The sequence below is a fragment of the Larimichthys crocea genome, chromosome III (assembly GCF_000972845.2).
Source record: "Larimichthys crocea isolate SSNF chromosome III, L_crocea_2.0, whole genome shotgun sequence".
Classification (NCBI taxonomy): domain Eukaryota; kingdom Metazoa; phylum Chordata; class Actinopteri; family Sciaenidae; genus Larimichthys; species Larimichthys crocea.
In genome coordinates, this window is record NC_040013.1 from 21,161,621 (window position 1) to 21,175,719 (window position 14,099).

The 14,099-nt window shown below is 40.0% G+C and overlaps 2 protein-coding genes across 2 annotated transcripts in view; both read right to left on the reverse strand.

Moving 5' to 3' along the window:
• Positions 1-1,068, reverse strand: part of LOC104931166 (equilibrative nucleoside transporter 1) — a 41,491-nt gene extending 40,423 nt beyond the window's left edge. The window contains exon 1 of the mRNA XM_019258972.2: positions 948-1,068. The gene's annotated coding sequence lies outside the window, so the exon portion shown is untranslated. The remainder of the gene's footprint in view (positions 1-947) is intronic.
• A 7,743-nt stretch (positions 1,069-8,811) lies between these two features.
• LOC104931182 (zinc finger protein 135) lies at positions 8,812-11,573 on the reverse strand. The gene is made up of 2 exons (XM_010746127.3): positions 11,275-11,573; positions 8,812-10,033 (listed from the first exon to the last, which is right to left on the reverse strand). Exons 1-2 carry the CDS (start codon positions 11,444-11,446, stop codon positions 9,075-9,077), a joined length of 1,131 nt encoding a protein of 376 aa, XP_010744429.3. The 5' UTR covers positions 11,447-11,573; the 3' UTR covers positions 8,812-9,074.
• Positions 11,574-14,099: the final 2,526 nt, after the last annotated feature.

Here is a 14,099-nt window from a genome sequence, read left to right on the forward strand (position 1 = left end):
TTTAAACAATTCTCCTGTGATTCAAACTGCCATCTATTAGTCTCCTAATGATCAGCTACTTGATTAAGGATGAATGTTTTGGCAACTTGATCCAGAGCTAAGCATCTTGAACATCGCTCACACCATGTGAACAGCTTATCACTGTGTGAATAGCAGCTTTCTCAAATCCCCAGCACGGCTGATAAGTAAGCAGTTACAAAAGTTATCAAATACACTCCACCAACATTGTATCAAGCCCACTGAGGTAAGAGAGGTTTGAAATGTGTGTGTGTGTGAAGACAGTGTTTACATGACAGCCTCCAGTAGTGCTTTTTTAGCTCAATGGGGTCTATTCTAGGAGCTCTTTCATGCTGCCCCCTGCTGTGTGAGTGTGTGTGATTGTGTGTGTGAGGAGGATCTATATTCTCACACTGTCACCTGCTGTGATGCCTCAACTCAGACTGCGTGCAAGTCTCAATCCGTGACCTGCAGCAACTTTGGAGTCCAAAGCGAGGTCAGCTTTCAACTTCCTCTGCAGCTATAACAACATGCACGCTGGATTATTGACACAGAGAGAGATATTCCAGATCTTAATATAGACTATCAAAGCGGCGGCATGGATGCTATGTAGTCTGATATCACGTATCAAGTGCAGCTATCAGTAAATGGCCTTATTAGTCACACATCAGCCGGCGCGCTCTGCGCATTGTGATGCGTCTGTCGCGTCCAAGGCGCGCACTGCGACTTTGCGACCATTTGACCTTGTCACGGTTCCAGCTGGAGCTCCATCAGCTCGGTTATAAACTAAACAAATGCATTAACGCAGCAACATGCAGCTAATGAGCATCCCATACACTACCCTGTGCCCCCTCCCCCTGCATGGCTCAGTGTTTTTTTTCTGTGTCAGCAGGCCGAGCTCCGTCCTTCACTTTCTGTCATCGACGCAAGAGAGAGAGAAACAGACTTACCCTCAAATACGAGCAGCGCGTCGCTTCGTGGGCAACAATGTTCATGCATTCATTCGTCTGTCTTTCTGTCGTCCCATTCAGCTGCAAAAAACTTAACGCGCCGTCATGCAGCTGGCACACACAGAGACAGGCTGCACAGGGCTGTGGAGAGGAGGAGGAGGAGGGGGGGTGATCTGCCTGGTCCAAATTCCAGACAAATAACAGATCAGCTGGTTACTTTGGGTTTTTACAAATAAACCACCACATTATAATCCCTTTAGAGCAGGAATCAGAGTTCAAAGCCAGATACTGGGGCAGGGCTACGAAGGTATTCATGCAATAAACTACTCACTGTCTCTGTGATGCACTCCTCTCCATTGATACTTCAGGGCTAAAGAGTTTACTCGAGTATTACATTAAAAATCTCAGTCAAGTTTTACATATATAAGCCTGAAACCCCCTTTGTTGGGCTGAAATTTAAAGTACAAACAGTTAAACACAGTTTATTGTATTCGCATGGGGGTAAATGTGCAGGTGAGTGGGTGGTCAAGTGGATTTGGGTGCAGAGCTGGTGGTTGCAGATCTCCAAAGTGCACATGTGGAGATGTGCAACAGTTGGACGTGGCAGGCGAGGAATTTCTGAGTCACAAGAAGAAGAAGAAGAGTTTCCACCAGCACAGCAACAAGATTAAAACTAGAGTTGGTCATAGCATAGTTACCACAAGGGAGTAATTTGTATTTAACTCACCTGTTTAAATATCACTGAGGCTTAAAGCTATGCAAATGCTCTGACTGACAGCTAGGTGCTGTTACAGTTGGCTTCTTTGAGCACCCAGTTGTCATTCAGCTCGCCTCAGGTCCACCGACACTCCAACGTCTTCGACCACAAACATCTGTTTTCTCTCATTTCTTCATCAATCATCAAGCAGCTGGAACTGAAATCAGCCACAGCAACCAAAAAAAATACAACCGAAGGGCAGGTAAATGTGAGCTAATGGGTTGTTATTGATGGAAGAAAGTGTTTTCTGTTGCATGTCCTATGTGGGATTAGATCCAGGTAACAAAAACACTTTAAACTTTTTGGGTTAAACACATGGTTTAAGTCACTGACATGCTGTGAGAGCCTAAACACATGATTTAGTTGCTATGAGCAGATACTGGGAGAAAACAAAGGAAATATGTTGTTAATGAATATTATCTGGATACGTTCTGCATAAACTATTGGCAACTTGGTGGATATGTTCAATAAAAATGTTTTTTGGCATTATATTTCTTTAAAAAACGTAACCGCTACAAATAAGCATTATACTGCATGTAATCCTGAAGAGACAGGGTTGCACTTGCATCACTCTGGCAACACTCAGTGTGTTTGCATTGACACACAGCATCAGTTATATATAGTGCATACAGAAAGCTATATAAAGCCTGATTTTTTTAAACAATGGTCCAACAAATAATAAGAAACATGAAAAAAAAAAAGGTTTTGGCAATCAAACATCTTCACAGCGTGCAGGCCAGTAAAGATAAAAGAGTTGGATCGTCCCTTGGGGTGTATTCATAAAGCTTCCTAGTACAAAGAGTTGCCTCCTCATGACAAAATACTAAGAATTATATCATTTTCTCAGAAGATAAATCTTGGTAAGTTATTCACAAAGCTCTTAAGAGAGCTCCTAAGGTGGAGCAGTGTGTGGGGAATAGGGAGGAGGACGTTTAATAGGCTTAACAGAGGAGATCTGTTGGTGGTGGTGGAAAGACGAGAAAGTAGGAGGCATATTCTCCAAATGCTGACTGATAGTGAGTTAATTAAAAGCTGGTAATCGAGTATGCATGGATAATCAATCTTATTAGGGATGTGCTCACAAGATGGTTTGTGAGGCTATGGTCACTGTGTGTGAATAAAACTTTCACTTCTAGTGGAGATACAGACATTGTTTCTCTGTTTTATGTTGGTGAACTTTGAGTGGCGATGTCAGTGGCTGAGCGTATCACATATACTTGAATGCACATCAATAAGCATTGCCTTATTGAGGTGAAATGTAGGCAGTGCGGTACTACTGGTTTGTAGCACGTTTCAGGGGTCAACTACACCTATAGTATTTGCAATTGGTCATAGCTCGCCAGTCAAAGTTCAGTTGCATGCAAAAGTAGAGATGCAAATCTGCTTTTACACCATTTCATGGTGGATTTTCGTGTGATTTCATGATCTTGTGAGTCCAAGTGCCTCGTAAGGTTAGGTTAGCATTGCTCTACTAAGTCACTAAGAGTTTGTGAATACGACCACTGAATCAAATTTTTCTGAGGGTTATCTAATGATCAGTGGTAATGAGGCAGAAAGTGAGTTGCGCAATGCTCGTTTCTTTTGCAGTACAACATTTAAAGATCCGTACCAGCCGATATCTTTGCAGAACGTTGGAAAAAAGTTAATATTTGTGGTTAATCAGGAGCGGTTTGACAGCTCACCAACAAAAAAATGGGAACTCTTCTCTTATAATATTAAACAAATGCTTTGTTTATAACCTTTGCTTGCATCTTTTCATTCATGTTCCTGGCTAAAAATCATTTGGGAAACCACACTGTACAAATAAAGTAAGAGATGACAAGTGAGGCATCACTCGATCCGGTAATCAGATCTGTGAAGGACAAGTGTGCAGAGGTATGTGACGAAACAACTGTGTTGGAAACCTCGCCACAGCAACAACTGCAGCAGCAACAGCATTGGTCATTCTCTATTCCTTTAATAGCATAGCTCCTCAGAGCATTAAAGGTCCAGCATGTACTGGGATTAGCAATAAACTAAACAATACGACAAATGTATCATCTGGACTTTCTCAAGGTTTTGCTACAAAACAAGCTGTCTTTGAATCTACACCATCGATCTAAAACATTTACTGCAGAAATGGGTTTTAAAAATGTTTTAAAAATGAGTTTCAGTGCTCATGGTCCTGCACTTTCTCTTACAGCGTCACCTCCCATCCACTCCCACATTAAACAGATGTGTCAACATTATAAAAAATATGGAAAATACTGATAGATTGAAGCCCTGCAATGTATTTTGTGTGATGTCCACCAGATGTTTTCTCCTCTTCTCTGCACCAAACCCACCTCATGAGGATGATCCTGAAAGATCTCTCACTCCATCAATCTCCTTTGCATCACAAACACCTTTGGATCACCTCTTGGATCCGCACCTGGGCGATGATTTGGATCACCCTCAAATACTTTGGGCTCCCTTGGTGTTTGCAGAGACTTTTCACTGGGTGGGTTGTGCAGTAATAACCTAGTTATGCAACCGAGGGTCAGATGAATTCCTGTTGATTGCTAGGGAATGAATTTTTTTTAAATGTTTCACACACCCTACATACACTAACAGAAACATTGCCAACATAACCTCTTTCCTCCCCTCTTGAGACACAGTCTGACCCACATAAAGAAAATCCCCCCAGTTCGCTTGAGTAACTTTCACATAATTTAACTTCACAGAAGATTAACCTCTTGCCCTCATTTTTCTTTTTCAGAAAAGTGGGCCAATATTCTCAAGTAGCCAAAGTCTGGGTCAAATACCACTGAGGGAACACACAGAGCAGTATACAGTATGGTGTAGCAGGTAGTTTGTTCGATGATTTAGCAGTGATTTAAACAGATCAGACCAGCTGAGGTTACAGATTTCAGTGACTGAATCCCCATTATGGCTAGACATGTGGGAACCTGTTTCCAAGGATTCAGGGGGTGGGGGTTACATAACCAGATTAGGGTAGTTGGTTTTAGTCTTGAGGGTCACTGATGCCCGATTAGCTCTTTAGCTTTACAATCTAAAATCTGAATCGCCTGAAGCGGCTTCCCAACACAGAGATTCCTGAATGAGCTCCTGTTCTGTGTGAGACTTTCAGGCCACCTGGGAGTGATCCAAGTTGAGCTTTTTAGGCCCTTTATGGTCCGGTGATTAGACCAAAACATCATGGATGACTGGCTCAAAATCTGGTGACTGTGTGAATGCAATCTTGCAGCTGCATTTTCTATTAGAGTGAAAAAGTAAGTTCAAATAAAATCTTTGATCAGCAAAGGATCTGCTCCCTGATGAATTCAGCAGAAAATCCTAGCTTCTGTAGATTTTGACTCGCAGTAATATTCACTTGGCTGCTTCAGACACTGATCGTACAACCCTGATTTTAAAGTTTGTGGACCCCTTGTAAAAACACAACTGAAAACAAAACCCATTTTTGACCAAAGACAAGATGTTCAATCTTCGAACTGATAAACATCCGTTCTGATTTTAAACAAATATTTTGAGTCAGGGTTGTACAAAATGTTCCAAATGTCATGATAACAATGTTGTACTTTGTCAGTAACTTACAAATACTTTTTAACGGTTGAGTGGTGTGATAAAAACACAGTCAAATGACCAAAAATATAATGTTTTAAGAAAAAACCTCACTGTCTTGAAGGATGACTGGATAAAAAAGGCTCCTGCAGTGCCACCTACTGGTAAAACATCTTCCAAACAAGCAGATTATTTAAAGTAGTTATCAGCAGCTTAACTCATCCTGTGGTGCATTAAAATAATGAATGATGACAAAATAGTGTTCATTAATAAACACTTTATGCTTATAAATGCTAAATAAGGGGCTGTTAAAGTTAAGCTTTAACCTCGACTTGATCTTACACACACATGCAACCTGGCTTGCTGACAGCAACAGCACACATTGCAGTCAAATACCAGCTGGACAAAGATGCCTCTATCAGTGTTAAAGTGAACAACAAAGTATGAAACTCACTTTCTCTGGCCTGCTCACTGGCAGGAACATCAACGCAGGAGGCCAGAAGCTGGATAATGGCTTGGAAGACTCTGGAAGTTTCTTCATACTGCAAGAGACTTCGGGAATATCAGAGGAATCTGGCCTCTCATAACTCTTATTTAGCTAATCAGCTGCAGATTTATGTTCACTCTCCTACATGTTGTAAATGGGCATGGCAAATATCTGTCAGTCCAAATCTGCGTCTCAACTGACAAGGTTTGAGTGTAAAACTTTGTGTTTACAAGGTGCTTTTTCACAATCCTAAACCAAAAAACTAACTTGGGGTGAGTTTGGTTGAAGCCAAAGAAAAACGTCAGGAAACATGTTTATATTGTTTTTAGTGATTCATGAGTTTGTTTCTGCCCAGAAGTTCATGTTGCGTAACCACCACAATCCTTGTCCCACTAGTAATCATCTCGGCACAAACATGCATTGTGGCCGATCCGATCCCAAACATACAGCTCTAAATACAGATGTGAATTAACCCCACTGAAACACTGCCGATAATAAGACGACAAATAAAATGAGAAAAAGGTTGTCATAGTGAACTTCTATGGATATTAAAGCTCTAATAAATTAATATTTTTCATATTTAGTGGTAATAAACGCAGAGTTCTAGTGTCAAACTCACAGAGCAGTATTACCCAACTTGAACAGCAAACAAAGTTAGCAACTAACTTAATTAATTAATTCTAATTCATTAGTACAACATAGAGATTCAAATAGAGTCAGTACAGTGCAGGTTGGCAAGCATACAATTCAACATTCACCAGTTAACCATAATATTATGATCACTGACAGGTGAAGTGAATAACATTATCTCATGATCATGACGTGTCACTGGGTTAGATATATTAGGAACAAAGTGAACATTTTGTCCTCGAAGTTGATTTAGAAGCAAGAAAAATGGGAAGATTTGTGTGACGTTGACAACAACTTGGTCAGAACATCCCTAAACCTGCAGCTCTTGTGGAGTGTTCCCTGTCTGCAGTGGTCAGTACCTATCAAAAGAGAACTGGTGACAGGGGCATGGGTGGCCAAGGCTTGTTGATGCACTTGGCGAGTGAAGGCCGGGCTGTGAACGCCCATGTTTCTCTCTAATTTGTACACATACATAGAAACTCTCAGACCTGTTAAATAAAGCATCGCCATTTAAAGAGTAGAGAATACAAACAGTTTTTTTTCTTGTATCACCTTAACAACCCCAGGGGTATGAACGTTGGCAACGCATATTAGAGAGTAGTGATACTAGAATGTTATGGTGGGCAATTGATTAGAAAGGAGAGTTTTCCTCAACCCCTAACCAAGAGATGCAATCTGAAGTTTACTTGCAGGAACATCTGGAAAGGCTGTTAAATCCCCCTCCTGGTGAGGGAGAAATCCCACCACATGTAGAAGACTATAATGTGCACATGCCTCTATTAGACCACCCTATTACACTAGCAGAAGTCCAACATGTGATCGACCATCAGTTGAAGCCAGGAAAAGGATTTTTGTATCTGGCTACTCACTAAGCTGGACCCCTGCTAGATTGATCATGTTATTTAAGAAAGGTAATCCCCTGAAATGTGATAACTATCAGGGGATAAGTGTGATCGATAGTGTTGCAAAGTTGTATGACTATGTGCTAAATAATCTGTTGATGGCCTGGTATAAGTCATCTCGGGAGCAAGCAGGAGCCCAGCCACAGAGAAGCTGCACTGAACATATTGTAGCACTCAGGCTTGTGTGAGATTGCTTTTATAGATTTTTCTAAGGCTTACGACAGAGTAAACTGTACCGAGTGTTAAAAAGTTTGGGGTGTGGTTTTACTATGATTTTAGCTTTGATGTCAATGTACAATGTTACTACAAGTATCTTGGGCTCCACCACAATAACATCTACTATCTGTTTAAGACAAGGATCTCCCACATCCTGTTTGCAATGTTTGTCGATAGGCTTCTTAGACAGATTAAACAACAGCGTGGAGATGATGGATTTCTGAAGTGGCTGCATGTTTTAATGATGACACTGTTGTCCTTGCAACATCCAGAGAAAAGCCGACCGGGAAACTGAAAGTTTTGGAAAAATACTGTGAAGAATATGGCATGGTGGTTAAAGAAGATAAAACAAGGACACAAGGACAGGCAACCTATTCAACTGAACTCATTTATAGTAAGGCACTGCAACAGTTATGGCATGCCCGAAAATCTCTTGATAAAATGAAGCACTTAAACAAACTGATAATTTTTCTATTAACTAATTATGATGTTCCATTTTGTGCTAAATTAAAAGTGTTTGCTTTTTCATCAGCTGTTTTATATGGGTGCGAGTCTCAGCTAAAAATTCCCTTAAAGTCTGTTGAATCTTTATATGACTGGGGTGAAATCTTTATTAGGGGTGAGGTCTACCACACCAAACCTTATTTTCCTGGTGGAGGCAGGGCTCCCTCCAGTGCAAGCGGCAGGGTATCCAAGATGACCCCTTATGGTTTGTTCTTGAAATGACAAGAAAGGAAAACAAGGTCATGGATTCATACCTAAAGGACTTGATGGATGACCAAGACCACATTGAGAGAGATCGTGCAGACATGATTGTGAAAATACGCTCTAATAAAGGAACAAGATACAAAACCTACCAAGTCATCAACCCGGACATGTCCATCCACCCCCTTTTATTCCAACACTGCCCCATACATTGAGGACCACTTGTTGCAGCGTGTAGAAATGGGAAGATGGAGCCGCATACCCCCCACACCTACGTGTGTGTCATTGCAAAATTAACTAACTATCAGACAAGCTGCTGCTGAAGAAGAAGCAGAAAGCACGTCAGCTGCAGAAAACCTGAAAAAGTGTGTCTTACTACAGGTTAACTGAGTATTTCAATGACTGTTAATGACTGCCAGCAGCACAGCGGCCCCCAACCTGTTTCATTTATACGGACCGGAGGATAAATATGACGAAGAAACAAAGATAAACCAGCATAAAAACAAATATAGGGTGCATAAAAAATACAACTCACCATTACCCTGAATTAATGGAAGCCCTGAAACAAACTGAATGACGGATGTATCTGGTCATTTTTCAAAATAAAACATCTTTCAGACTCTGATAATCAATAAAATATTTTTTTATTCACTCCTTCTGTGTGGACTGTTAGCAAATGACAAATGAACCAGTACCGGTCTGCGGCCCTGTGTTTGGGGACCGCTGGTGTAGATTCTTCTACCTAAAAGGAACAAAATGGCACATATGTGGTAAACCTTGCCTCAGATTTACTGTTCCTGCACCGAACATACATGTTACTAATCATGTTATCGCGAGCTGCTCTTAAAATCTCAAGACTGAACTTTTTTTTTGACAACTAAGTCGACGCTTTAGCACTTTTTACGTTTCTGAGCGTGAGTCCCTAGGTGGTATTTCAGGTGTGTGCTCTGTAGAAACCCTCTGCCGCAGACCTCGCACTGGTGCGGCCTCTCTCCTGTGTGGCTTCTCATGTGCTTCTTCAAATGTCCGCTGTGGGTGAAGCTTTTGAGACAGTACGAGCAGCAGAAAGGCTTCTCGCCCGTGTGAATCCTCATGTGTATCTTTAAATCTCCTTTGCGGCTGCACTCTTTTCCACAAACGTGACAGCGATGCAGCTTCACCCCGGCGTGCCTGGCCATGTGTTCAGCCAGCGCGGTCGTGCTGTTGAAGTGTTTGCCGCACACGTGGCAGCATTTTGAGCGTTTGTGTGATTTAAGGTGCGTGTTGAGACTTTCGGTGGACTCTAAGGTCTGTCCACAGACGGCACAGAGGACGTCTGCTTCCTTTGAGTGCAGGCGGGAAGCATGATTGATCAAGTGATGGTCGGAGGAAAACGATTTATCGCAGAGGTGGCAGCGATAATTAGGTGCAACTGAATTCAAATGTGATAACTCGGTGGAAATGATAACGGCGCTCTGACTTTGGTCTGTCTGTGTATCATCTGTAAAACTTGCATCGGGTCTTTTGTTTTCCCATCCCCTTCGGATCAGAGTTTGTGAAGTTGAAGCAAGAGGTAGAACGAGCTGTACCGCTCTAGTCTCCTGAAACTGCTCCTCGCTTTCCTCGCTGCTCCTCGGTTTTAAAGGCGGTTTTGTGTCCTCCTGCTCATTTCTCTCCCAGTCAGATAAATGAGGTAGGTATGACACATCAGCTCTAAACTCTTCAACATGCTCTTCTTCTTCTTCTTCTTCTTGTTGCTGACAGGCCCAGACTTCATGATCTTCCTCCTTTATGTGTCGAGGCTCTGCGTCCCTCAGCTCTTGCTGCTCAGGGGGCGTTTCCTCTTTACAGAAGGACGACTGAGAGAAGTCTGGTAAAAAAAAAAAGAATAAATAAAGGATTTAAAACTTCCACATCTTTCATATTCTTATTCCTTTATTCCAGTTCTTATCCAGTTTTTGACCTTGTTTTGATATTACACTTCTAGATTTTGGATGCTTCTCTTTTAACCACATAAGGTTTTCAGTCATCACATGTGGATTTTAAGAGTTATAACGACTTGTCTTCTGCTCGGGCACACCCTGAAGAGTGTGAATCTGGAAATCATCATTCATGCATTCATAACCAGTCGGCTAGATTACTGTAATTTGTTGCTCTTTGACATAAAAGTAAAAAAAAAAAAAAAATTCTCTTTTGTCTCCAGCTCATCCACAACTCTGCTGCTAGAAGTTTGCCTTGGACAGAGAAACATGATCACATCACACCGACTCTGGCTGACTTACATGGGCTACAGAGTTTATTTCAAGATTTTATTGATTACTTATAAAGCCCTGAGAGGCCTTGCTGCGAGTTATTTAGCCGATCTTTGTGGCCCTTCGTCCTCAGATGCTTCATTCCTGGTCGAGATTTAGACAGATAGATCGAAGAGAGGAGATCAGGATGGCAAACTCTTTTATAAAAAGAGCATTATTTGATCTTTTTATTCTAATTTTTATTGAGTTATTGTTTTTCAAGCACTTTGTAACTGACTTTGAAAGGAGCTATATAAATATTTTTTTATTATTATTACTAATATTATTATTTATCGATCAACAAAAACAAGATATTTAATTATTATACATTGCTTTAATTTTCTAAAAATATTTTATCATATTATTATTATTATTATTATTTTTATTATATATTTTGTTAGTCAGAATTTATACCCTTAGATTAATCAGTAAATTATGCTGCACTTGTTATTTATTTTCACAAACAACAAGATATTAATAATACATTGCTTTAATTTTTCTAAATATTTTATATTATTATTTTATTTTTATGATACATTTCATCAGTTTAATCTCTTCGATTTGAATGACACATCAAATTAATTTGGATTTGAATATATATTTTGAATATGTCAAATTTTTACCTGAAACTAAAAACAAACAAACAACTAAATTATGACAAACAATCACTAGTTTCATCACCAGAGAGTGTTCAGAGTCATGACAAACATATTAACATGCAACATAGATGTAAGTGAACAGAGACGTCCTGTGCACGCTGACACACCTCCAGGCTCAGGTGTGCTCTGACACTGACAGACAGGTAACGAGCTGCACACACCTGTTTGCTGCCCGGACACGCACAGACCTCTGAGACGGTCAATCTCCTGTTTGCTGCTCGAAGCTTCTTCTTCATATTTTGCGATTGTTCGTTCAAACACTTGAAATATTTCCTCGGCAGCAGCTGTCAGTCGCTCGTTTACAAAAGCCCTGAGAGTGAGCCGTGTAGACATCTTAATATTAATTTGATATAACTCTTATGAGGGTGTGAATGACCCCACAAAAGAGTGATGCACAGAGAGGATTTGGTGTGGTGCTAACTCACATGCTACGGAAGAAACAGCAGACAGTGTATGCGCATGTCAGAGCTGTGCTGCCCCCTGCATGTCCAGATAAAACCACCTGTGTCTGTGAATCCGCTGATTTCTTCTTAGAAATTAAAAGAATTACAGGTACTACTAAAATTAGAATCATTGTAATAGTTGTTTTATTCAGGCAATTCAACATAAAAGGTGAAACCAACACATTTTATAGACTCATTACATTAGAGCAGCTGCCCACCCAGTCCTTTATTATAGAGACTGTGTCTGTCCCATTATTTAAAGATAAAAACAAACAGAAGAGGAGTTCATCATAAAAACTTCATAAAAATTAAATCAACATCTCCAACAGTCCAAAAATAAGATAATTAAATGTGGACTATTGAATATCAGGTCCCTGTCCTCAATGAATTAATATCTGATTATGATATTGATTTAGTTTGTTTCAATGAAACCTGGCTGCAGGAGGATGAATATGTTAAATGAAATGAAATCTTCTGTGGCTCTTCCTGAGGTTTCTTCTTCCACCTTTTTTTGTGGGCAAGTTTTTCCTCACTCGAACCGAGGGTCTAAGGACAGAGGGTGTCACTCCCTGTACAGATTGTAAAGCCCTCCGAGGCAAATGTACTTTGTGACTTTGGGCTTTACAAATAAAATCTGATTTTGATTTGAAAGTGAGATATTTCAAGCTTTTTTTTGTTTTTGTTTTGCTGATTAGGACTTGCAGCTTCATAAAACCTCAAATTCATAAACTCAGAAAATTAGAATATTGCTTGAAATAAAAATAAAAGAAAAAGGATTTTAAATACAAAAATGTCAGGCCTCTGAAAGTAAAATCTTGCATCTGTACTTAGTAATCTAATTATTTTGGATAAGTAAATCACTCACATGCATTTCTGCTCACCACCAGAGGGAGGCAAATAGTTGAAGATACAACAACATCTAACCAGATAATTTTTTTTTATGTTTACTGTATATACAGTATATACTGTATGCTTGAACTTCAATTCTTAAATTCATTTTAATTTCAATAACAAAAAAAAAACACTTAAAAGTAGTACTAGTTATTTTGGTGGTTGTGAAAGGTCCAATGTAGAGCCAGTGTTTGGTGTTTTGTCCTTTCTGAACCTTTACTTTGGTGACAGGTTTTTGGTTGTTTGCAATTATAAACTTCACTTTTTGAAGGAACAGTAGCCCAGAAAGGACAAACTCAAAGATAAACACTAACAGTGTAAAGAATGGACAGAGCATGTCACCCATAAGTTTCCAAATCGCCGCTTTGACTTTAGCTGTGCTACATCTTCCACCTCCCGGCTAATCTAAATATCAGCAAAGACATGGATCATCAGTGGACATGAGGCGGGCTGCAGGACGCCTGGGTGCACCTGTAACTGCACCTACCTGTCAATCAAAGTGGCCATACTGTTGATTATGTGCAACTCTTAAAGCCTTAAAGGTCCAGTGTGTAGGATTTAGCGGTACCTAGTGGTGAATTTGCAGATTGCAACCAAATGAATACTTTCTTTCTTTCTTTCTTTCTTTCTTTCTTTCTTTCTTTCTTTATTCTTTATTCACACACATATTGATATCCAGTAACTGTCATTATTTAAACTTAAAAAGAAAAGAAGATTATATATCTGTGTGTGAATCAGATCTCCTGTAGAAGCTATCTAAAGCTTATTGAGGGAGCCTGTGCACATGCAGAACAAAACAAGACAATACACTAGATAAGAACATTAATAGACATTAGACAACAGACAACATGGTCCCCATACATACTAACAGTAGATTTATCAGAGGTTGCAGCTCTCTATATAAGAATTAATCAGTTTGAAGGTGGAGATTTCACCATTTTTAAACTCTCATCGAGCTCTTTCCAGATCTGCGGTCCCCTGCATGCAAGAGACAAGCTGTTACTTTTTAGTCTTCTTTTTTCCCCCAGTCATTAGATGTTTATTTCTGGTATCATATGCATCCTGAGGACCGCAAACCAGAACCAGCACACATAGTCCTAAGACTCACCCTCTTCTTCCAAGCATGTAGGAAAAACTCATATAAAATTCACAGTGTTTGGTTTGTCCATGGTGGACTCTGTGGGAGAGGACCCGCTCTTACTGTAGCTATAAAAAGCTGATTTTAACCCTAGAACACTAAGGTCGGGTGATTTTCACCCACATAATTCTTGTCATGTGTCCTATCTATGGTTTTTTCAAGAGGCATGCGTTCGGGTGATTTTCACCCGACGTTAGTGATAGAGTGTGCCATTTTTTGTCTGTCTCTCCCACAGTTGTCAGTGATACAGAAAGACTGTGCCTTCACCAGACAAGGCTCACATGTCCCAGGAATGGGTGGACCAAAGAACAAGTTCCCAGCTCCATTATTTTTTTTTGTTAGGAAATTACTCGTTAAGGATTACCTGATTTTTCAATAATTTTGCCGCCTTTTTTTATTTTATTTCATGTGATATTGTATATTCGGAAATTAAAGAAGACTACTACAATTTGGCATACAGTGTTGTACTTTTACATAAATTGATGAAAACTGTTTTTTATCCGGGATATTATAT

Coding starts and splice junctions, on each gene's coding strand:
- LOC104931182 (XM_010746127.3), bottom strand. CDS start 11,446: ATGTCTACACGGCTCACTCTCAGGGCTTTTGTAAACGAGCGACTGACA. Junction 10,034..11,274: donor CGTGTCCGGGCAGCAAACAG/GTGTGTGCAGCT, acceptor TTTTTTTACCAG/ACTTCTCTCAGTCGTCCTTC.